Source organism: Molothrus aeneus, unplaced genomic scaffold, assembly GCF_037042795.1.
Source record: "Molothrus aeneus isolate 106 unplaced genomic scaffold, BPBGC_Maene_1.0 scaffold_526, whole genome shotgun sequence".
In the NCBI taxonomy this organism is placed as follows: Eukaryota; Metazoa; Chordata; class Aves; order Passeriformes; family Icteridae; genus Molothrus; species Molothrus aeneus.
The window spans coordinates 84,268-109,011 of record NW_027099205.1 but is presented as its reverse complement, the minus strand read 5'-3'; the positions used below and the strand labels follow the sequence as shown (position 1 = coordinate 109,011).

At 39.0% G+C, this 24,744-nt stretch overlaps 2 protein-coding genes across 3 annotated transcripts; both read right to left on the bottom strand.

The window, feature by feature from the left end:
• Nucleotides 1-380: 380 nt before the first annotated feature.
• On the bottom strand, nucleotides 381-7,647 carry FBXO4 (F-box protein 4). The gene is made up of 7 exons (XM_066571436.1): nucleotides 7,489-7,647; nucleotides 7,146-7,381; nucleotides 5,304-5,524; nucleotides 4,268-4,343; nucleotides 3,589-3,767; nucleotides 2,595-2,770; nucleotides 381-1,565 (listed from the first exon to the last, which is right to left on the bottom strand). The coding sequence occupies exons 1-7, from the start codon at nucleotides 7,645-7,647 to the stop codon at nucleotides 1,476-1,478; spliced, it is 1,137 nt and encodes a 378-aa protein (XP_066427533.1). The 3' UTR covers nucleotides 381-1,475.
• Nucleotides 7,648-7,826: 179 nt separating this feature from the next.
• On the bottom strand, nucleotides 7,827-11,327 carry RIMOC1 (RAB7A interacting MON1-CCZ1 complex subunit 1). 2 transcript variants are annotated; one of them, XM_066571437.1, is made up of 6 exons: nucleotides 11,252-11,327; nucleotides 10,876-10,976; nucleotides 10,351-10,494; nucleotides 9,825-9,956; nucleotides 9,523-9,637; nucleotides 7,827-8,253 (listed from the first exon to the last, which is right to left on the bottom strand). In XM_066571437.1, exons 1-6 carry the CDS (start codon nucleotides 11,319-11,321, stop codon nucleotides 7,964-7,966), a joined length of 852 nt encoding a protein of 283 aa, XP_066427534.1. In that variant the 5' UTR covers nucleotides 11,322-11,327; the 3' UTR covers nucleotides 7,827-7,963. The 2 variants fall into 2 exon arrangements, with proteins under 2 accessions (XP_066427534.1, XP_066427535.1); XM_066571438.1 differs by lacking the exon at nucleotides 11,252-11,327 and adding an exon at nucleotides 11,129-11,234.
• Between the last annotated feature and the right edge of the window lie 13,417 nt (nucleotides 11,328-24,744).

The following is a 24,744-nucleotide window of genomic DNA, read 5'->3' as shown; positions in this document are numbered from 1 at the left end:
AATGTGATTAGGAGGAAAATCACATACACTCAGTCACAAAGCATGGAATTTTACCCTGAACACTCAAATCCATTGGATCTGTTCTATTTTAAAGGGCAAAACACACATACACTATTTAAAAAAAAAAAAAAAAAAAAAGATAAACCCCAGAATTTTCACTGTAATGTTCCTTTGGATTTTCCCTTGAAACTCCCATCTGTCCCTGATTAAGACACACCAAAAAATCTGGGAAAATGGATTAATTGTGCATAAAGATGAAAAAAAGGAGATACTTTCTAGTTCTTTAAAAAATTCCAAACATCTTCTCAAATGGAATGTTTCTGACATGGCTGTGTCGATCATCACTCAAGTATCCCAGATTGAGGGCAATTACAGCTGTATGTGTGTTATGCAACCATTTATTTGGGTTCCAAGAAAAAGCTACGAGACACCTGAATTTCCATGATGATAGGAGAAAATAAAACAAAAGGCCCAGAATAAAGCAAATAAATGCCCTGGCAAGAAATCTAAGTGAAGTTTCTGAACATTCATCCAATAGTAAAAATATGAAAAGGTGGAAGATGACGACTATCCCGAAAGACATCTATATGGAAACACAATTTCCAGCTTTAAAATGTTGCTTTGCTTTTCATAAAACTATTTGCAAATGCATAGAAAATTTCAAGAAAGGTATAATTCATATCTGCAAATGGCCACAACTGTTTGGGAAACCTGACAGTCTGTGTATGCAATAAAGTCCTGATTGATCCTATTTAACATTTGTTCATGGGATCAGAGGAATATCCAGTTCAAGCTAATGTTTTCAGTGCAACAGAAAGAAAAAGATGTTGAAGTCTGTTGTGGTTCGTTTAAGTAAGATCACAACAAAGAAACAACAATCCACATGCAAGAGTGTTGGTTTGCTTCTAAGAAATTTGGTCTGGGCTGAAAATTCCCCCCACTATTTTTGTCTAGGCACTTTTTTCTAGAAAAATTCAGGGGAACTCACTTTTCTAAATTCAAGAGTTATTGTCTTTCTGTCAACCTCCCACTGTACAACCTGCAGTATGTTTTCTTTGGTCAGGGAAGTGTCACTGTAAAGATCTCCACTGAATATATTTACTAAATGTGTGATATGGCTGTGCTGATAAACTAATGTAGTGTTACATATTTATTTATAAAAGATATTAGACCATCAGATATATTGGAAAAGATTGTACTCTAGTTGAAAGGAGAGAAAAATAACAAAACACTCAGATTGTCCCTCCAAATCACTTCTTTGTCACAGCTAGAATCAAGGCAATTCTACTTGTACTTCTAATTCAGGAATATAGTTGAAAAATGTTAAGGATTTGAGTGTGTGCAGTGAACTATATACAGGTCTGCCTTATTAGTTTTCCCTTCTCACAGTAGTCTGGCAGAAAGGACAAGATTCTTACTTCAACTGAAAGGGAAAATACCAAAAGGCTTATACAGGGCAACAATGCCTAATCCTACTACTGAGCACTTTTACAATTTGCTTCTTCCAAGAGCCACTCAATTCCATTTAGCAGTCCATCTAAAGTTGCAGCTACAGTGTCCTGCATCTGTGAAAATAAAATTGAAAGAAAAAGTTATTGTATTAGAGGTAACAGCTAACAGGATCTAACAGTATTTTAATATCACTCTGTGTCTATCTGTAAAGTCAGAAACACTCATATCAAATCTAAATTTTTATCACTACTGTAAAGATCCCTTAGACAAAAAAAGGTTTTATGAAAGTAAGAAAATAAACAAAAAAACACCTTCATGTTAAGAAAGCTTTCACTCTTAGTATCAGAGGTGAGGTTTTTTTCAATTGTTTCATCAGCCATTCTGGAAGACTACATTTACTTTACAGATGGCAATCCACTTGAAAAATCTTCTTGTTAATCTTAAAAGCAAAATTGCCACTTTAGAGCTTTAGACTTCTACGCATCATTAACACTGAGATTTTGTAATATCCTATCCAGTGGCTATTATAAATGGTATGTTTTGTAAAAAGCCTATAAACATTTTCCTTATGAAAACAAAGGAATTACCTCAAATCAGGATTTTTTTTCTGGTTAAATTATTCCTCAGCTACACAACATCAACAAAAATTCATTCTGGCTGAACCATGCTGATAGATACTGTCCTTGACAAACATAAAAAAAACAGGTTCAAGACCTCACATCCTACGTAGAAAACTGATCTGTCAAAAACTGAAGACATCAACTGAGTGATAGTAAACAGTCTTTTAAAAATGTCCCAAAAATCTATCTTGTGTCCAAGGCTGTGACTTAGGAAATTCAGATTTAAATGAACTGAAGTTTCCTTACTCCCCTCAAGACCATAATTTGTCCTTCCTTACATTCTAGCTCCATCTTAAGTCTGTTGTGTGTTTTTGGGCAAGTCACTTAAGCTTCTTGTCTTCAGACAGGCTAATAATTCATCTTGGAACACCAAAGAAATGAAATCTTTCACTTGAATAGAAAGCTTGTGTGTTAGTGTTGAAAGCTGCACTCTTGCTTAGGTAGGTATAGTTAAGGAACCTGAGAGCCTAAATTAAATTTAAACCACAGAGAAACAGAAAATAAAGGTTTAAGAGCAAGTACCATCCAGGGCTGATGCAGCAGATTAAGTTGCAACTGATGTGCCACGTAAACACATGGAATTCTTTTCACACCAATGTCAGACACACAGGACAAAACCAGCAGAGGTCTGTTCGGAGGCCCGAGGGCTGGATCGATCATTGCCGAAATACGAGCCAGCTCCTCCTGACGATCATGTGCTAAGAAATAATTTTTAATGCATGAGTCTTAAGTATATGCAAAAAAAAGGTGTTTTCGTTTTTGGGATTTTTTTATTTCAGAGGCAGTTAGACAGAGGGGTGGAAGGGCCAAATGATCTTGTTCTGCTTATCACAAGACTTACTCATCAGCCCTTATGTTACACAGATATTGATGATATTTAGATGTTAAAGATCTTCGTAGATTCTATGGCAGCCTATTTCAATCCTAACATCAGAGTGTTTTCTGAGTACCTCACAGAGATCAAAATTACAACAAGCCATTCAGAAGTACCCACACACTGCACAGTCAGCAGCCTTTCCCTACTGAATGCACTTTTCTCTTAGTGTATCCCTTCAAAGTTTTTTGCCTCTTTTCTGAGATAGCCCTTTTCCTCCGTTCAAAGCTGATGAATGTAAAGACAACTACCGGAATTTTTATTGGATTATCATCTCACAGGACTAAACTGATTTAGACTAATTGCATTTTTACTGTTTTCCTGGTGAAGGTTGTTTCCACAGCACAAACAATGTATTTTCAAGTTTCTCCTATACATACCCATCGGGTTTTTTTTGTTTTTTAATCCATGTAATTTCCCACATGTAATTTAGATAGCAACCATATCAGTATGTGCCATAAACAAAACAAGGGGCCACAATCCCTAACATGTTGATGAGAGTGTCTAGAACAGGAGACCTCTTCAACATGAAGAAACAGCAGATTTTGAAAGGATCAGAACATGGATTTTGATGCATTGCATATTCTTTGTAATCTAACACACCAGTTATTCACAAAATATAAATAAAGAGAAACCTCTTACCTCTATGAACTTCTGCATTAGCAACATAAATGAATCCATCAACTACTTCACACACCTTCCTCACTTGAGCTATTACACTGTAGTGCATGGATTGCTGGTTCCCTACTGTGCTGTTCTCTTGGTAAAACATCTTATTCACAGCAACAGCTTGCTCCTCCCTTGCTCTCCTCCTTTCCACACTGAAAGATATTTCAGTAGTCAGGTTAACTGAGAATATCAAAAGAGAATCTTGAAAGTCTAGGCAGTGCAGGAAAGGGACAGGAAAATGGGCTGAGCCAGAAAAATGGTTTCATGTCTCCCTGCCCCCTCCTGCTTTCCTTTCTTTCTGAGTGCACAGAGATGGTTGGCAAACTGCAAGATGCTATACACTCCAGGACGAGTTCATGGAGTGTTTCCAAAGGGACTCAACCAAGGTATTAAGAGGGATAGACGCACCTGCAATGTGCCTGTTGTACACCTTTGGTACATATACTGTTTGGAAAAGCTTTATTACTTCCATGAGAAAACTTAGTGGTTGAAAAAAGAAAGGAAAAACAAAGGCATGCATTGAAACTTCAATTTATAAGGGATATCCATGCATGAGAAAGTGCATATGAAAGTCACAGGACAAAAATATGAAAACTCTGAAATAAATTAGAAACTGTACTTTTCATTTGGTGGAGAACAGATCTTATCTTACCTTGTGGTGGAATACAATGTCACAATATTGAATTTTTGACTGTTGTTAAACTGAAAACTGACTCCTGATCCAATTCCTACAGGGAAAAAATGAATCTATGAGATTACAGCTATTTGGCTACTGAATACAATTAAGTGGTAGTTCAAAAATTCCAGTGGTGCTACAAAATGAATATATTCAAACCTAGATATTGCTCTTAGGGGTAGAAGATTTACTATTTTACAATTAAACTTTATACATGGTCCAATTGATCAGGCTTTTAATTTCATGAAAATCTAGTCAAAGGTATTAAAACCATTTCCGTATTTCTGATTATTAGAATTGGAGCTAGAAATCTAAAACAGAAAGGAACCAGACTTGTATTTATTAGGAGAAACTGGCATAGAAAAGGCTCCAGTCTGCTTATGACAAGCTGCATTGAAAAGGACATATGAGAGAAAAAAAAAAAACCACTAAAATAATTGTCATGCTTCCTATAAATGCAATTTTATTATTTGAGTTCTGCTGTGAAGAAATAACTGTTAGTTAAAGAGTAAAACATTTTTGTCTCTGGCTTGGCTTGAAGTCAAATTAGACTTTCAAAGCTACTCTTTAAAACATAAAAAATCCCTCACCTGCTCCTCTAACTCTTCTAAGTAAAATTTACATAATTTCATATCAGAATACAGAATCATCAAAGACAAGGTCTTTTTTAGCCACTTACTGCAAGCAGTACTGAAAGAAAGGCTTGTCTGCATTTATTGATCACAACAGCAGCAGTAACATGGAATTTTGGATGAAAATAGAAGTACAAGGAGCAAAATGATTCTTCAGACAATGTCCAAATTTAATCATAAATTCACTGAAGCTATCAGCTTGTCCCAAATGTTTGCTGCATTTATCCATCTGAACACATCAGAAATTGGTTTGCTTTTACCATGATTCTACTGAATTTTAAGGATACAAAAAAATTGTTCCTTTTCTGCATTTCTTTCTCAGTATTTTGTGTTGTATCTTTTTAGAAAACAAGAAGGCCAAAAGCCAAAACCATCATTACCATGAATTTGTCTCTGAGGCAGGCCAGCTACCAGCAGAATTTCTGGGCATGTCATCATCTTTTGTACTAAAGAGTTGTCCAGTTCTTCCAAACCTGGCCCAAACATAGCAAAGCGAGGTTCTGCCTGAGTGACCAGTGATTGCAAAAAGGAAGTCACAGTCCCATACCGGGGACGGCTCGATTTCAAACTTCTTCTACCCTGAGGACAGCTCCTTTTATATCTGTTTAAAATAGATGCAACTAGAAATTAAACACAAAATACAAAAGAGGCATTAATCAAACAAATTAATTTAGGTCCCACATTTCTTATGCTTTGCTTCTGGTATAACTCAAAGTGTAGGTCAAAAATTATAAAGTTCTAAACTGAGGATTTCCAGCACCAGTACAAAGCAGGCAAAACCATCAATTCTTTTTAAGTCCAAATACTGACTTTTTGGACCTCAGTACACTTCTATCTAAAGATCTTTTAGTTTACTTAAAAATAAATTAAGAATTGCGAATTCCCCATCCTCACTGAATACACAATATAGGTAAAATAACATCAAAGCAGAAGAGTCACATTAAAAATATAATTTTTAAATTAGCTTTGTGAGTGCATTTTAAACCTTAATTAAACTCTTTTGTGTTTGTAACAAGTAACCACCTGAAAATGAACATTTTCCCTGTAGTTAGAGAGCATGCAAGCTGTGGAAGGAGACAAGTGTTGTCTGCAAACTTAAATGCTCGTTTGGTGTGGATGCTAGAAGGCATGGAAGGACTGGTAATTGAGATGAAGAAAAACAGGCATCCTAGAGCAGCAGTTTCAGTTTGCTTCCGGAGTCATGGCAGGCTGCTGCTGAACAAACCACTTCAAGGAAGCATCACATGTGGGCTCCTTTATACCCACACTGAAATGTTTCAGTTGAGATCAGCAAAACAGCTCAGTGTGTGCAGACACAATGGAAATCAGTGACAGATGGTTTCAAATTAGTAATTCAGACCTAAACAGATTTAAATCCAATTTCAAAATCAGTCCATATTTTGCACGTCAAATTCTGTGGGTACTGTTCCCACCTGTTAGAAGAGGATGAAGGGCACAGAAATTGCAGAAGTTAGTGCACTTACCACAAAGCAATGTGTTAAGGACCACCTTTGGAAAATGTAACTGCAAATAAATCAGAAATCCCAAACAAATCTACAGACCACTACTGCAAATCAAGGGAACTGAATGAAGTTTAGAAAGGAAGTCATCACAAACTAACTTGTTTTAAGTGTTCTTCTCAGTCATCCAAACATATTTATTGTGTTGCTATGCTTTTCACCTATACTAGCTGAAATCAGTCTTTGTCTTACAGCCTTTGACAATTGGACCTAAAACAATACAACTTGTTCTTCTGTGCACATTCTGTGCACTTTTTTATTATTAGGTCTTCCAAATAACATGAAAAACAATGAAGATTCATTTCACTTGGTGTAGTTTGAAGACTTCTTGGTACTTTTATGAAAATAACTGCCGTGGCACTGAGCAAAGAACACTTCTTTATCAAGATCAACAGTAAGCAGTATTTCTGTGCCACAGCAGACATATAGTTTACAAAAAGCTGTAATTTTTTACAGCATTACCGTTGTCTTTTTTACAATGTTTTACATTCTTGTTGAGTTCCAAACAGAAAGAGCTGACCAGACTATAGAGCAACAGGAAATTGTATTTCCAAAATAAACAATGGATTTGAGACACATCAACATTTAAACAGCAGCTTACAGCAGAGCTTTATTTCTGTAAATATGAAACATACCTGTGGGTTGAATATTACTGCTGTAGGCACACTTGAAAGTAATGTAAGAGAATATGGAGATACTTACACTGCCATGTAATCATACAGTGCATTGTCGCTGACCTCTGAAAAGGCTTTATTAAAAATCTCCTCATCTGGAAGTGATTTCCAATCAATAGCTGTCCAAGAGGGAAGATCCCGCAGGAGAAAATACCTCCATAACAACGGGTCTTGCACAGCTGCCCTCCAGTAACAACTCGTGCTTCCCAAGCGGCACAAATCTTGGGGCGAGAGGAAGGACATGATGTTCAGCTGCACGTCGATCTGAAAACCATTGAGAACAGCGGCTTAAGGACTCCCGCATTCAGCAGTGCAGAAGAACGGCGTGAGAATGCAGCGCTTTGCCCACCCCCCCACCGGGCCCCGCTCACCGGCAGCATCTGCAGGGCGCTCTCTCCCCCCGCGCCGTCCGGGGTCGCCGGCAGCGGGGCGGGCGCGGTGCCCCGCATCCAGCGCGCCCGGAGGAGGCGCAGCCCGCCCCGCACCGCGGCCTCCAGGCCGGCACCGCGCGGCTCCGCTGCCGCCGCCATGGCACCGCCCCCGCGCAGCGCCGCGCACGCTCCGGCACCGCCGGCACCGCGCCCCGCTCCGGCACCGCCGGCCTCGCTGGCACCGCGCCCCGCTCCGGCACCGGGCCCCGGCGCTGCCCACGGTGGCTGCCGCACCCACGCCCCAGCACCGCACTGCACTTTGGACCGCGGTCCGGGAGTCCTTGGAATGCGAGTTTTTAATGCAACGGAAGTATACATTTCGGTTGGCAACAACAAAAAAAAGAAAATAAGTCAGTGACGAAGAGTGTGCTCTTATGTCACGAGTTTTCTTCTAGCACAGACAACGCAGTGGATCTTAGTTGTGAGATTTCACAAAGTAATGCAGCATTTGTTTTGCACTTGTTGTATTCCACCCTTGACCTTTTAAGGGTCCCTCACATACGGCCACATACTTTGTTAGCATGTTTCTCCCCGTTTCTTGGAAATCCAGCGATATGCTCTGTGATCTGCTGCCCCAGTCACCGTTAGACACAGGATCTATTGACTCAAGGCTTTCCTGCTTCCCTTCTCCACAGTGTTTCAGTCCCCAGTAGCACATTTCTCCACTGTACATCATTGCCAGTAAGTGAGTGTCACTAAATATACCTGCAAAAATAATTTAGATCAAGTACTTTATTATTCTACTATAGGAAAGTACACAGCTTGTTAATTCTTTTTCAGTAACAATGGCAAAGAAAATTCCAAAAAGACAGTATAAGTATATCATTATATAAATATATAACGCCCAGAAGAAAACCATGGATCAAGACCATGCTCATTTCTCTGTCCAATTTGGCCCTCCATAATGTTAAAATCTTTTAAGACTGCCATATAAACATTATTTCCATAGTTTTGTTTGCCTAATTATCTCATAGAATTTCAGTATTTCTTTACAGCCTCTTTGGCACAGGCATGACTGTACATATTAACTCTGGAGTATTTCTGTGCCTCCCCACAGTTTAAGCCTAAAAGATACTGTCTGAGGTCATCTTAACTCACATTAACCAGAGCAGCTTTATTAGTATTTGAATTCAAAGGCACACATGTGTCTTTCACCAAAAAAAAAAAAAATCCTGCTAAATAAATCCACAACTTGACTTTACATTATGGAGCTATATAGCAGCAATGCCACTTTCAGATTAAATTAAACAAGAAGGTGCTGCATATCCTGCTACAGTCAGAGTAGAGCTGGTTTTGAGTGTGCTCAATGTGGACACCATGTCCTCAGCACTAGCTGGTTTATCTTACAAATCCCCCCCTGCTGTATCACCCTACCTGCATCACACTGATGCAGCCTCAGATCCTCCTAGAAACGCTCAATAGGAATGAAACTTACATAAAGCTACATAAAGTGGTGACAAAGAACATTTGCCAAATCTAACCAATTCAGCATATAGTTTTTACCTGCATGAAGTCTGTAATTGTGTTTGTACCCCTGCTGTCCTAGAGCTAAAAGGGAAGATCAGTATGTGAACCTCTGGCACCCTCTGCAGTCATATTTGTGCCCTAAACATCTGACAATGGTGAACTGGATGGTTCACAATAAAATACTGTGTATAAACACTGCCAGTGTAAAACACTACTGTGCATCAAACCTTCATTGCCTCAGTTCACCTCCTACCAGTGCACTCATAAAACATTGGGAAAATGAGCGCTGACACCTCCTAAAATTCATGAGTTTAAAAAGAAGGGGGGGCATTCTTGCCTGCTTATTTGCCTCATTTTTTATCTTCTTGTTCTAAAAAGTGTCAAGTCTTGAACATAAATTAGTCAAACAATAAACACACGCAAAGAAGCATTTCATAAAGTGAAGCAGTTATTAAGAAGAGTAAGTTAAAAGGTTTTTAGGAGTTATTTTTTGGGAGTTTTTTTTACCTTCACTGAGTAATCTAGCTGTGTCTTTATCCTGAAGTGAGATATCTTCATCTAGCTGAAGAGGGCATCTAAAGCTAAGCATCTTCATCAAGTACTGAACTCCATCATTAAGACACTGAGTACAGTTAAAAATGAGGAAAAAATAAGTTCTCGTTAAATTAATGATATACGGAAATACTTCTTCCTAGGAAGCCCCAAAATCCCAATTAAAGAAAAAAAAAAAATCAGAACAAAAAACCAGCCATATTTTAAAAGTCAAGAGTCAAACTTTAAAGCTCATAGAACATTTTCATCTCCTGTACCTTTTTAAATGTGGCAATGTTTTCTCGTACCCATTCACTCCTTTCTTTTGCTGTGTGGCAATACATGTAAAGCAGGGCTCCTTTTCTCCAGTAAAGACATTCTAACAACTCTGCACCAAGGATGTTGATGGGCTGAAATAAAGTCCAACAAACTGGTCTAACACAAAAATAAACCACCTGAACTACTTATATGCACTGGCACACATGCAAACACTATGTAAATCTCTTATTTCAGGAACTGTGTTTGACAGCAGCACTCAGAGAGACAAGGCTAGCCTAACCTATCACTGTAGGTCAAATAGGAGTATTAACTGCCTGTAGAATCATTAAATGATAGCCAGAGAAATTCTGAACACACAACAAGGCATTTGAAACGATATTTTCAGGAATCCCTATTTAAATACCAAAAAGATTTGAAAACGCTTCCAAATACTTTAAATTCTGCCCATCAAAAATGCAAATACTATGTCCCATTTCAGATTTTTTGTTTTTAAATAATGAAATAATTCGCCCTCCGGCTACTCACTTCTTTTATGCCGCATTCCCTCACTAGGTCCTCTGGTTCTGAAAGAACAGAAATAAGTTCCTTAAGTTTTGGCAAGGCAGATTCTTCTGGAAAATCTTCATCCACAAGCTGGTTTTCCTCAAAATACGTAATGTCTAGGACAGCCTATGAAAACAAGAACATATACAAGGCAGAAATGCTACTGTCAAAATAATCAAGTGGATGTGTGTTGTAACACAGAAAACTTGTTAGTTTATAAACCACTACGATTCGAAGTTTTTTTTTAACATTTAGTTTACAAAAGGTGCAAGGTGGAAGTATTGAAGGCCTGGTGATGGTGACTATCAAACCAAACCCCCTTCTGTCCCTAAAATTAACAGCACGAACGACTCCAAGTTATCCAAGTCAGAAGCAGTTCTGTGCTCACCACACACCCCAAAGTAACTGTGCCGCCTTTCTGCCCCACCCTCCTTTTTTACACCAAACCGTCTCCCACACGCTACACACATTTTCTTGAAAGACAGTTTGATGTCCATAACAATGTACCTGGGTATAGAGCTGAAAAAGCGTGGAAGGATGTTCTTTCCCTTCGCTGCAAAGATCCTTCAGCTTGTCCAGATTAGCAGAGCCTTTCGCTAAGAACGTATCTGAGGGAAGAACACAAAGCTCCCTTAGCACCGATGAGGGCTCACTCTCCTTTTCCACATGGCTTTCTCATCCATCCTTGGGGCATCTTCAAGAGCGGCTGAATAATAATAATACAGCACCGAAGCAGGCCAGTTATCCTGTCAGACCGCACCTTTCATGATTAAATTAAGGCATCTGCGGCCAGGCTCTGATGCTCCCAAGCGCACACGCCGTATGCGAAGATGCCCTCGGGGCCGCCCGCGCCGCACCCGTCCCCGTCCCCGTCCCCGCTCACCGCGGGCCCCGGGCGGGCCGAGCCGCCGGCCCAGCGCCGCCACCCGCCGCCGCAGCGCCGCCGCCGCCATGGCGGGCCCGCGCCCGGCCCCTCGGCGCAGGCGCAGCAGCGCGGGCCCGGGGGCGGGAGCGGCTCCGGGACAGCGGGGTGCGGAGCTGTCGCTGCCGCCCGACCCCGCCCGGGGCACCCGGCCCGGGACACCTGGCCCCCGATCCCGCCGGGACACGGCCGGCCCGCCCGCCTTGCGCGCATTGTTGGCTGGGATTGCAGTTCTGGGCTTGTGTGGGTGTGAAAGGTCTTTCATAACAGACGGGTGTGGCGTCTGCAGTGCCCTGTCCGTCCCCCGGGGAGAGACCCTGTGTTTACAGAATTTACGGAACCATTTTACAGCTCGGAAAAGAGGTTCCAACCTATGACCGAATATTACCATGTCGACCAGAGCATGGTAGTGAGTGCCGTGTCCAGTCTTTCCTTAAACAGTTCCAGGGACAATGACTCCACCACCTTCCTGACAGCCCATTCTAAGCTCTAATCACCCTCTCTGTGAAGCGATTTGAAACAACGTTTTGTGATGTGTTTTGTGAAATACTTCGTGAAACAGTACAGTGTCCAACCTAGATCTCCCATGGCACAGGTTGAAACGATTTCCTCCCTTCCTGTCGCTGGTTGCCTGGAGAAGAGGCCGACCCCCGCCTGGCCACAGCCTCCTGTCAGGCAGCTGCAGAGGGTGATAAGGTCACCCCGAGCCTCCTTTTCTCCAGGATAAACATCCCCAGCTCCCTCAGCTGCTCCTCACAGGACAGACCCTGCCCCAGCTCTGCTGTCCTTTTCTGGACTTGTTCCAGCACCTCGATATCCTTCCTTCAATTGCAGGGCCCAGAGCAGGATATTAGGTGAGGCCTCAGCAGTGCCCAGCACAGGGGGACAATCCCTGCCCTGGCCCTGCTGGCCACAGCATTGCTGATCCAGGCCAGGATACCATTGGCCTTCTTGGCCACCTGGGCACAGCCTGGCTCATGTTCAGCTGCTCTCACCAGCACCCCCAGGTCCTTTTCCACCGCAAAAATTTGAATGGAGTTTTGTCCCATCAATGAATGCTTTCCAGCCTCACTGCAAAATAGGTGTTGTCCATAAAACAAACTGAAACAAAGGCAGCAAAGATCAAGCCCACACTTAATTTCCAATAAACAGTTTTGGTGGTTTTTTTAAAATACATTTTAGCGCTTGTTTACTTAAAATGCAAAAGTACAGCCATGAAAATACATTAAATAATCCTGAAACTAAATACCTTTGATTAGATAAGTGAAGCACTTGCTCCAACATTTTGTCCAACTTTTAATAATTCTCTTCTGAACTTCATAAATAATAGAGTTTGCATATATGATGGGAAAACTGTAAGTTTTCCGTTTATTTTTAAAACATCTTCCTACTATCTGACAGTCAATCATCAAATACTTGGTGTTGTCTAGTTATAAAAGTGCTACATTTTATGATAATGTTTCCCTAGCCTTCTCTATGTCTTTACCTGCCTGGAAAAAGCCAATCGCACAGTGCCTATTCTAGTAATGTAAAACAAATTCACACAATATTGAGAATTTTGTCAACTTGAATATTTTGAAAGAATAATTGACTAAAGACATTTTCCCATTTTGAGGTCATATGCTGTTCATTCTGTCATTGCCTATGTTCCCCCAAAGTACCTAAAAAAACCAAGCAAGCAAGCAAGCAAGCAAAAACTCACCAAGCCTTCCCCTTCCTGCATCCCCTGAAAATAAAGTGTCGCTTACTGGAGTACTTTAGAAATGAAAAGCTGTCTGCTTACAGGCAGAGTTATTTTTGCTGTTATCTGTCTTATGTCTTATGAAAGAGTTGCCAAACAGATTAAATACAACAAAAAAAGGAGAACCTCGAAAGAAAAATTGTGTTTTCTTCCTAAAATGGTTTGATTTATAGACGGAATAAGAGTTTTGATTGGATATGCAGGTATTGTTCATTCCTGCATAGTTGATATTCAGATGCAATTTTTCATCAAAGTAACAGCTGTGTTAAGAATACCAAAAGTATTCTGGTAGCTAACCTGTGAGTAGAGGAGATGGTGCTTCATGCCTTAAGTGAAATACAGCACTTTCCATGTTATCAGCTTGGGGACTGAAAAAGGCTTGTGAAATTGAGACATCCTCTTCTTCAGATCCTTTGCTTGCTTGGTCCTTACCTCTCCTCTTCAATTCCCAGTTATGATTTAATTGTTGCTTTTTTCATACCTAGTCAAGTGGACAGGTACATCAGCCCTTAGCCTTCAAGATGTCTCCTGTAAAAAAAAAAGGAATAAAAAGTAAAGAGCCCCAAACAACCTAAACTAGAACAAAACACCAAATGGTTGTATGTTGACTCATCTGATAAAGGAAGTGGTATTTTTTCTTCCTGTGCTTCAGGCAGTGCTGCAGCTTACTTTAGTTGTATCCATTTTAAAAGCTATGTGTATATGCAGTGACTGTTTTTTCCCAGAAATTGTTATCCGCTCTTTGTGTAAATATCCAGTGAAGTTGGTTTTGACCTTATCAGTTGCTGAGATGAATGAGGTATGTTTCTGTTAATACCAAGCTAGTAAAATAAAAGCTGCTACAAAGATTAAAAAAGGTGGTGACACACAATTCTCTTGGGATATTTGTAGTGTTTGTTTTTTTATTTCCCCCAACTTGATTTTTATCATGAAATGTGGAAGACATCTCTAGAGGCATTTTTCTTGACATTTGTTTCTCTCAAACCCCACATACTCCCACTGGGAGCTGGTTTGTGAGGAACAGAGAGGACAGGACTTCTGGGCAAGTAACTGAGAGACTACAGAGCCTGGAAAAGGGTTGGGAGGCTGAACCAGCATGGGGTGCTGCCTCCTCACTGCAGCTGGCAAGCCCTCACCCCAGGCAGCCTCTGCCTCTCTCCTGCCTGGACTGGGCTCTGAACAGCCTTGTGCCCATCCCTTCCCCAAGCTGTATTCCCTTGGGCACTAAACCCCCAGGCTCTGTTTTGTAGTTTATGGAGCTGCTGTGCCAGCCTTTTCCTCACACCATGCGCCATTCTGAAGGTGAAAGACAAGGTGTCTGATTATTTGAGGGAATGGTGATCTCATTTGCCTTATTTTTTGCTTTTGCTTAGAACCTGTTTGAATGAAATCCCTTTCTGTCCGCTATTTCAAGGAGAGTGGACTGGTTCAGGATTTGCTACCTCTCACCATTTTTCTCAGAGCTTGGGAAATGTAGCATTCAAATTTCTAGAGCTTCACATGAAGGGGCATCAAATATTTTTCTGAATATTTCTATGTTTAAAAAGAAACTCTGAGTGACACCATAAATTACATTGAAGCAGAAAAATTGTTCACTTCATATTTTAGGGAACAGTAAAGATAAAATGATCTCTGGTGAGGGAATTCAGGTGGGATTTGTGCTCTTTCAGTGCCTAGCACTACCTGTTTTTAAGGGTACTGTTATCAATATGGATGGGGCAAGGTGTTTGCTGTTTAGACATGCTCTGCTCCTAAATTGATGGAAGAACAACAGGAAGACACACTGTTGTTGTGTGTCAACAGTGTGGTTGATGGAAGAGGGAAAGCTAGCATGATTTTGTCCTTCAGGGGCAATTGCCGCTATAGTTCTGATATTTTGGGTTTGTATATAGATTAATCTTTATGTATATGTGCATATATGTATACATGGTGCAAATTAAAGTAGATTCTGTAGATTGCTACATAGGATTCTGTAGCTTCTTTCCTTCCAAACCACATGCTCTTGTCCTTCTGGTGTGTGTGTGTGTAAATGTGTATGGTGCTAGAGAACAGGCTGGTGGTAATGATACGCTTGGGAATTATTTTTGTCCTGTGGTATTCCATCAACAATTGCTAACTGCCTTGATGTATGTAACTGTGAAACTGGGCTAGCTCGACATCTCCAAATACCTGAAAACTTGGAACATACTAGGATAAGTAATGTATTGGATATACATAGTTACTCTGCTTCAGTAGCTCTAGGACATATATTATTTATATTGCAAGTTAAAGAAACAGTGCTTAAACACAAGAGAGTTGTTCCTTTGTGTATTTAATGTTATTTAAACTAGGGAAATGTCTTTAGCTTTAATAAAAAATACAGTGTCATCTAAGAAATGCAGATTTGCACAGCAGTAATTGATAAATTTTTATCATTATTAGCAAGTTCAAGATCTTTTCCATTGTGCAAATTTTCTTAAACTGTGACCCTTAAAATAAGTAATATTTATAATAACCTAAGGCTGGAAGGAACCCATAAGGATCAGCAAGTCCAGCTCCCTAATGTCCAACCTGAACTTCCCCTGGAGCAGCTTCATTCCATTTCCTCATGTCCTGATGCAGATCACCAGAGAGGGGAGATCAGCACTTTCCCCTCCCTGGTTAGGAGGGAGCAGATTCCTGTGAGTCACCCCTTCTGACTGCTGACCGTTTTGCTCTCTGGAAAAAAAGCCAATTTGTTTCCACAAACCAGTCCTCTGACCAGAGGTTACAAAGCCTGATGATCACTGGATTCCTTACTGCTTGCTGTGATTATGAATTGACCTGTGGAAACCCAGGGCACCAGGAATATTTCTCTGTCTGCTCTGGGGTGCCCTGACCCCAGGGGAGCACTGACTTTGACCCTCATTCATGGAGAAAGTTTCCTAGACCTCAAGATAGATTAGAATCCACAAAAGTGTGAAATAGATTATAGAGAGTAGTGTAGGTGTATCACTTGGTGAGAAATTTAGGTTTTGGGATTTTTAGTACATTGTGGATGGAAGCAAGATGGAGGGCACAGGGCGTCGTCCTGGGTTTCTTCTTCATGCTTCTTATTCCTTCTTCTTCTTGGGTTTGGGTGGCATTTTGTAATTGGGCAGAAAAGTCTGCATTGTGGGCTCTGTGGGAGCAGTTATTGGGTTAAAAGGGAAAATAATCCAGGTGTCAGTTCTTAATTGGATAGTTTAGTCTTAAAAGACCTTGTAACAAGAGATTGTTAGCCATTTTGTGCCTTCTAATGAAAAGCTGGCAGACTCACAATAGTGAGATTGTTTTACTGATAAGAAATAATTAACACCTGAGTCCCAACACGAATTACTGTCTCAAGTGCCTTCAATCCAGAAAAAGAGAAACCTACAGCTGGTACCACCACAGACTCCTAATGTTAAGAAAAAAAAAAAAAAAAAAGAGAAAAAAAAAGATTGTGTGGAGATGGATGTTATTAGTCATGAAAAAAAAAAATAGTGGAATTAGAAAGATAGAAAGATTAGATCAGGCCTGATCATACAAGACTCAGAAGTTTTAGATTTATTCCTTAACTAGCAGATTCCTGACAGTTTTAGAGTATGTGGTCAAAGTTGTGTTTTAAACTATAAGGAGAGTATCATGGATGTTAATACAGATGTATTTGGCTAGTTTGAGTTTGTAGCAAATAAAGCAGCATAGCATGCTTCAAGTCCTGTAGAAAATGGCAGAAGTTATAAGAGGGTACAGCATCTTAGAATGGCACGGAATTACTGTGATTTCAAAAATAAATATTTGCCCTTATTTTGCAAGCATGAATAATTAGTTGAGGAGTACAAGAAGATTTGGTTAGAAAAATACTTGAGTAAAGCTAAATTTATTAAAATGTGTTGCAGAATATTTGGTCCACCACTTGTCTTTCCTCACTGTATTACTTGAAGTAGATATTTCTCCTACTGAATATAAGCAAAATAAATATTTGCTTTTATGCCCAGAAAATATGAAACAGAGGTCTTTATTTACCGTATGTTATCTTCATGTGTTTCTTGTAAATAATAATATCTCTAATAATATCTGATGGTCAATAGTACGGTAATCGCCTTTAACACTCTTCAAGTTCAAAAAAGAAACTTTTTTCCTTTTTCCAAAAAAGGAACTTTTGCTTCATGGCTTTGAAATCACCAGGGAAGGGGAGTAAAACTGGAATTTATTCAGAATAATGCTAAGGAAGTGGAAAATCATTACTAAATATTTCATGTTTGTGGGATTAAGGACTATGAAATGATTTCCAGAATCTAGAGTCATATGGAATAATATCATGGGATTATTCATAATGTCATTATTCATGACATTATAAAGGGCAGTATCAAATTCAGTCATCCCTCTTAAAACTAGGCTATGTAGTCTGAAGTATATCCAGGTGAAAGCATTTGATATTCATATTGTCCATGCCAAACAAAAAATCAGAGAATAAGGGTGATCTATAATGGAATTTTACCTTTGTGTCAGTAGATGTGAAATGTATTTATTTTGGACAGGCATATGAATGCCAATGATTAGAAATTGCAGGTGTGTCATATTTCTGTTTACCTGATCTTATATGGCTATTCTTTGTTCTACCTGCTTTCTATTTTATTTATAGTTTAGGTGGTGCCCTGACAAAATATGAACCTGCTGCTTTCTTACAGTGCCACTGGAGCAATGTGGTACTGGATTTGAAATAGGTTCTGAACATAGAAGGTAATTTATCAATTTGATATCTGGTTGTTAGAGTGGCAAGCACTGAACTTTGATGTTGGAACTGCTGTCTTTTAAAGTGACCTTCCTAGAAGAGGGCAGCATTAAAGACTGACATTTAGGAACTTGCTGTTTGAGAGAGATCTGAAGAAATTTCTTTTTAAAAAGGAATCATAAATCTTCTGTACAAGAAGATCTATAAGTAATGAAATGGTTTATTTTCAACAGGCAGGGAAACCTGGGTTTGTCTATTACATGGTTAATGAACAAAGAATGGTGTGTACACTGTAGGCCTTCATCCAGCAGAATGGTGTGCCTGCCACATCTCGTTTATTACCTTCTGTCTGTCAGTGTTGGTCCGGGAGAACTTGCTTACAACAGTCTTTGTCACAGTCTCCAAATGTTACAAATGTTTGTAATTTATGGTATTATTTCACAGTCAACTTAGAGCAAACTCAGAAGTAATGTTCTTTGGTCAAACAGACTCTTGTCAGTTACTACATGTTCCCATCTTTAATTGTATTAATTCTAGTGTGATGGTTTGGTTCAGAGCATCAACTCTCTTGTTTGACTGAATGCTGCCCATTTCTTGCATAGACCTAGTGTGCAGCTGATCTGAATATCTGTAAAATGAGACTGTAGCTTCGTTCTGAAACTGTTACATGTAGCATCCACAGAGAGAATCTTTATTTGGCATTTACTGAAGTTTTTTTTTTTGCCTTTGTAAGAGGTTTTATACAGTTAATTCCCTTGGATCATAGCAAAATTAAATCCACTAATTGGGGTGTTGTATTAATCTACGTAACACTTAGCACTAAAGCTTTTCTTTTCTTCTGGGGTTTGTCTTGAGGGCAAAAACCCAAACCAACCAATCAACATTTCTGAAAGGATCATGCAGTGGATAAGAATAAATGTACATGAGACAGATGTCATGCCTTAGTCTGGCAAGCATTACTCTTGGAAGAAAATTAGTTTCATCAGCTACTTGGGTCTCTTGACACGTCTTCTCACTTTATATGATACTGACTTTTAAATTGTGCTTACATGATTGCATCTTTCAGATTACTGTGGTTGGAAGGCTCATCCATGTTAAAAGCCTCCTGACCCCTCTTCCAGTACTACAGTTGGATGTTCAGCTATGCAAATTGATGCACTGCCCTTCCTGGTTGGTTTGCTGGAAATCTGCTACCTGTGAGTGGAACTGCCAAGAGTACCCTCTTGAGCCTATGCTCAACTAAATACCCCATCTTCCAAAGTCATAAGAAAATAAATACAAACATACTGAATTTGATGACCTAATCTTGTCAAAGGTAATTCCTCTGTTACAGTGTGCAACTGTTGAAGTGGCAAACTATGATAATGATAGTCAAGGTTTTACCCTGTGAGGTAAACAAAAAATTCAAGATTGTTAACAGATTTTCTGATTCCTGCTGTGCATAACTGGCAAGCTAAGTGAAATTCTTCAAGTGATTGCTTGAACTTATTAACAATACAAATATACTACAATTGTGCTACAATATAAATGTACTAAACTATCATGTTTATCACTTGGATATATAATCTAGTCATGCGATTATGCATTCTAAAATTATATGGGAGTCTTGAGACCTTTTTGCCATTCCCAGAGCAATTAGTTCCAATCCAATCTTACTGGTTACCATTGCTACTTAATGTTCTCTATGCCAAATTTGCTACAGAAGTAGCACTTCATTGGTGCCTGCTACTGCTAGTCTTAAGTGAGAACTGGCATTGGTACTGAGAAGACAAATGTTAAAGACCTCGAAGCCATTTGTGTCAGAGAGTTCAGCAGGATGCCACGGGGTGTCACCAACGCGCTCAGTACAGTCCAGGTTTTAACCAGGACATCTCATGGAATTGATGGCAATATGAAATGATTGTGTTTACTGAAACTACAAAACTCAAAAACCAGAGCATGGATGTCTTCATCAAAGAAACAAACTGGCCCCAGAAAGAAACTATCTATCTCTGATGAGATGGTTAGATATGCTGAAATTGAGAGCAAGAAGCCCAAGAGCTTCTCAACAAGCAACTGTGTGCTTGTAAATGCAGGGAATCTGCTGCTTAGGCTTAGCAGCCTTCAGAGTTCCTTCTGAGTGTGTACTTGTAGAACCAGTTTTAAGATCAGACAGATTTACTTTACCAAAACCAGGGGGTGGCTGAATGAAAACATGGTATTCTAAGACTCAAGGAGTCTAAGAGGCCTTCTAAAAAGATAGAGAAGTGAATTGTAGGAGTTCATTTTAATTCACCTTCCAAAAAATTTAACAGTAAAAGTTTCATATTTTTCCATTTATCTTGTGTGCAAGTTGTTATTTTTCTTACTAATTCTGTTAATTCGCTTGTGACTGAGAAATGGGATGTAAAGGGCTGTCTGTTTTTAGACATGCAAGTTTTGGACTGTTGAGAATATGAACCAAGCCATTGATGAGCTGCCCACTCTAAGCTGTTCTGACCCCTAGACAGCTGCTCTTCTGCAGTTGGATGGACTGGAAGAATTAGGATAAACAATTAGCATCCAAACCAGTTGGAAGATGGATTGGCGCTTGGTTTTTTCAGTGCATGCATTGAATTGTCTCCCTTGTCAGTAGATGATAAAGTTATTACAAGGGCTTAGACTACACGCATGAGTTTTTAACATGCATGCTAGATTCTTGTAGACAAGAAGTGGTGCTTTCTAATTTAGCTCCACACCCATGAAATAGATGTCAAAGTCCAAGTTTCAAAGAGGAAACCACGGTTGCAGGCAAAACCTGCTGACCAGGCAGGTGTTGCCTTTCTTAATTTACAGCCCTGGCAGCTTGGCCTTGTAGTCTTATTGTATAGCACCAGTGAGGTGTGGGATGGGGTGTGTGCATGTGATCTGTTTACTGTGTATAACCTCTGCAAAAGAACACTTGCATAATCTTATTAAGGCTCTGTATTCATTTTATATGTTGTGTATTAAATGGAAGGAATAAATTGGTTTACTAGCAGTTTTACAAAGTCTACCTCAATTCTGTTTATATAGTACATTCCATTGCTCTTGAAGTTTATTTGAAAGAACGCTTTGCAGCTTATTAATGTAACGTTGCCTTGCAAAATGCAGAAAAGCCTGTTACAGTAGCACTACCAAACATGAACTGACTTGTCCTGTGAGAGCTGCTCAGGATTCCTGTTTACAGTTTCTTGTTTCTGCAGCTACTTTTGCTGTGTTTACCCTTATAGCACCATTGGTATGGAGTGTAAAAAACCCCATTGTTTCAGTTTGATCAGAGGGTGTGGGGGGGAAGACTTTCCAATTCTGTTGCATTCTTGCACCAGAAAATTCCTGACAAATGTGAAGAGTCAGAGGGTAGTAGCATTTTCTGAATAGGCATTTATACCATCCTCCATAAATATCAAATACACAAACGTAAAGAACTTGTGCAGCTGATGTCTGCAAATACCTGCTGAATAGACATTTTGAGGTTTCCTCACTCCTGCTGTAAAGGAATGATAAGTCACTTATCCTGTTAGACATACTGACTGTCACTGTAAAAAGGTTATTGTGCTTAACTTATTTAGACAATATTAACACCAGTTACTAAATGAGCAATATATAATTGTGAATAGAAATGCCAGGGATCATGCTGAGTAACAGACTCTGTAATTCTGTTTAAAGAAAAATGATACCTTAATTTTAAGTGCTGTATAATTAGACCTTGTAAGTACTGTGGTTTTGAATTGAGATGCAGCATTTGCAGTGGGGAGAAAGTTTGAAATTCTGCCATTTTTTAAGACTACCAAATTGCAGTAACTACTCAATTGTTGATTTAACTGCTGATATTTCAGTGGCTACTTCTCAAGTGCTGTCAAGGTTAATAATTTGCTGTGGTAACTTAATTCTCAAATTTTGCTGAGTATAAAATATTCAGTGGCTTCTAAAAAGTTCTGCATAATTGCTTCTCTTAGCTTGTGATAATGATATGATAGTCTGACAAAATATAGAAGCTTCTGTATAATTTATATGAAAGTAGGGCAAATTTTTACCCAAAATATGAGTCTGGTATAAGGAAATCTGGACAAATATGAAACGAGCAACAAAAAAACCCAAAAACCCTAAGATTGCTTTTCATTGCATGGAACCCCTCATACAGTTAGTGGGGTTTTCTGTTTGGTTTGGATTTTTTTTAGCTTTATTTTAAATTTTTTAAATTTAAAAAAAGAATCTTAATTAGATGAGCTCTAGTATTCTACTGCAATATTCACTGGAACAAAAATATTTGAGGACTTACTATAATCTGCTAAAGAAGTCCTTCATGGATAAAGAACTGCTCTTGCCAAAGGGGTGTTGGTTCTTCCTTGTTATGTAGCTTCACTATCCCTTAATTATTTGGTATCCCTCTCTACCTTAAGTTTAGGACTATAAAAGGAAAGTTAGCAAAGAGATTCCTCAGGAGGTTCAAGTATTGTTCCCTTCAAAAACTTTGGCTCTCTGCTTCTCTCATTTGCTTTACATTTCCACAACCATCTAGAAAATGCCTTTTAGGGTTTGGAAGGTTTTGTTATTGTTTGTTTGTTTTCCAGTTTAATTTTGTCTTTTGTATTTATATTTAATTATGTTTGAACTTAGATTGGTTTAATCCCTGCTGACTTTTAAAATATATAGTTTTAATTAGACTAGTAAATATTTTTTTGTATTGATCTTCCTTTCACTGAAATCTTGTAAATAAGTTGAATTTTTAAGTTCCCATGGCTTCCTAGTGTGATCATTAGTCATGCAGGTAGCAGCCCTTTTGTCTTCCCCTAGTCATATATTCTGTAAGTGCTATGAGTTGATCTTAAAATGGTTGAACGTATTACACAGAGTTCATAAGTATTTTCATATTCTCATCGTATTTGTTATTATTTAATGCTTTTAGGTCGGTATCATGAGGTTTTTTTCCTTTCTTTGTTTGTTTTCCCTGTAGCACTCCCTTCTCACAAGAATGTGAGGATGCCATGAAATAATGTTTTGATTTTGTTGACTTGCCATCCCAAATCAAGGGAATCAAATGACTCAAAGATGAGTTGCAAGTGCTCTTTAATGAATAATATAAATAATACTTTAGTATTTTGAGAAATAATCAAAAGTACTGAAAAACTGAACTCTTGTTTCAGAACTGACACCTGTTAACATGTTGAAGATAAGTTTAGGTTTTGTCTGTGTGTTCTAGTTGCGGCATAGTTAAATGAGCTTTCCCTTCTCTGTGGCTCCATATATGGCTTGCATGCCTCACTAACTGAATCTTCCTGTCAAGTTCCAGTGGGTCTAAAAGAAAGGTAAATTGCTAAATTTTAATTAACTAAAGCCTGGGTCAAGTATAAATTAATTTAAGGAAAAAAAAAAAGAAATACTAAGTTCTTTACCTCAGAATTCCAGTTCTTCCCCCTGTGCAGGTAAATCAAACCTCTGAACTACCTGCTCACTCTTTGATGGCTTCTTTGGACAATATTATTTCACTGTATTGGTATGCTGACTTTGACATCTTATGCTTTGTAGTAGTATAAGTAAGCTGGTGTTATACAGTGTATATAATGATTAACCTGTGGTAGCTCCAGAATGTCTACCTGCTGACTTGTTTTGGGCACCAAGGGTTCAAAACTCTCCTCATTTGTAAATGCTGTTGAATTTGGAAAGTGTTTTGACTCACATTTACTGCTGTCATGTGATTCACTTCACCAAACAAAAATAATATATTGAAAAATTCTTGATCCTTTTAGAAACTTGTTTCACACTGGCTGCTTAGTTGTAGTTCTGTATGAAGAGCTTTCAAGACATCTTAAGTAAAGGTTGATCTACTGTCCTTTCTAAGCTACTACAGAAAAAAGAAATTATTTTATCCACTCTTACAGTAATGTTTGGACCTTTTCTAAGCCAAAATAAAATGCTTGCAGTCCAAAGCATGTGAACTTTGCAATTTTTTTAGAAAGTGGGTTAACACAATCTGTATCATCTGATAAGGAAAATTTAGTTAATAAACTAATTTATGTAAGTAGAGCAAGGAGTTTTGCATAATAGACGTTCCAAGGAGGTATTAATACTCATCACTATACCTACTGCATACTGGTAGCCCCTTTCCTTCAATCTGCAAGGAGGAGCACTGTTGGAATCCCAAACAGTGCAAACTCCATGCAAAATAAATGCTAGTTTGGTATATAACAAATACTCAGTGCTGAACACTTTGATAAATTCTACAATGCGCTCTGTTGGTTGAAAGGAAGATTGCTTACTGAACTGAAGAGAATAAACTTTCTTTAGACAAGTTTTTCCATGCTTAGAGAAAGGAAACATGACTTAAGGAATTTACTTGCTTATGTAAGATTTAGGTAGAACCAAGGTTCAGAAATCCAGTGAAACTTTTATACTAATGCTTAGTCCCATAAGAATACAAGCTGTGCTGTTATCTTGGTTTTAGTTTATTATGTCTCTGTAATTTGTAGTTTTTTTCACCGGGCATCATCCCAAACTTAACTGACTAGCTAAATATGGTGAATAACTAGAAAACTACTGAAAACCTTCACAATAGTGAAGGTGTCCCCACCACTTTTCACTGGTATCTGCAAGGTTTGCCTGTTATGTGAACTGTAAGTACAGGAACCAGCAATTTTCTAAATGCTTATAAGAGAGTGGCAGGCCACAGGCCAGCAGCAGCAAGGGGGGACCAGTGTTCTGAATAAAATGGGTGGGTTCTGCAGGAACATTTTGTAGACCAGCAGCATACTCTGAAGACCTTGTTTTCCTTGTAGCTTATCCTTCCGCATGTTGATTACCACAATGGCAAATTACAGTGACGCTGGCAGCTGCATTGGAAACTGCCTGGAAACAAGACAAGGGTCAGCATGACCTGCCAGAAGTGTGACCTCCTGTCATGTGCGTGAGGAGAATTTCTCTTTTCCTGCCTCTAAACAGCTTCTCACATTTTTTTCTGTGAATCTTTCTCTTGAATTGGACATCTTTAAGGCATGCACTGAT

Excerpts from the sequence above, each read along its gene's own strand:
- RIMOC1 (XM_066571437.1), bottom strand. The coding sequence starts at position 11,321 with ATGGCGGCGGCGGCGCTGCGGCGGCGGGTGGCGGCGCTGGGCCGGCGG. Across the intron at positions 10,495-10,875 it reads TTTTTCAGCTCTATACCCAG|GCTGTCCTAGACATTACGTA; the intron begins GTACATTGTTAT and ends TTGTTTTCATAG. Across the intron at positions 8,254-9,522 it reads AGCTAGATTACTCAGTGAAG|GTATATTTAGTGACACTCAC; the intron begins GTAAAAAAAACT and ends TTATTTTTGCAG.
- FBXO4 (XM_066571436.1), bottom strand. The coding sequence starts at position 7,647 with ATGGCGGCGGCAGCGGAGCCGCGCGGTGCCGGCCTGGAGGCCGCGGTG. Across the intron at positions 4,344-5,303 it reads GCCTCAGAGACAAATTCATG|GAATTGGATCAGGAGTCAGT; the intron begins GTAATGATGGTT and ends TTTTCCCTGTAG. Across the intron at positions 1,566-2,594 it reads TGCTGCATCAGCCCTGGATG|ATGCAGGACACTGTAGCTGC; the intron begins GTACTTGCTCTT and ends TTATTTTCACAG.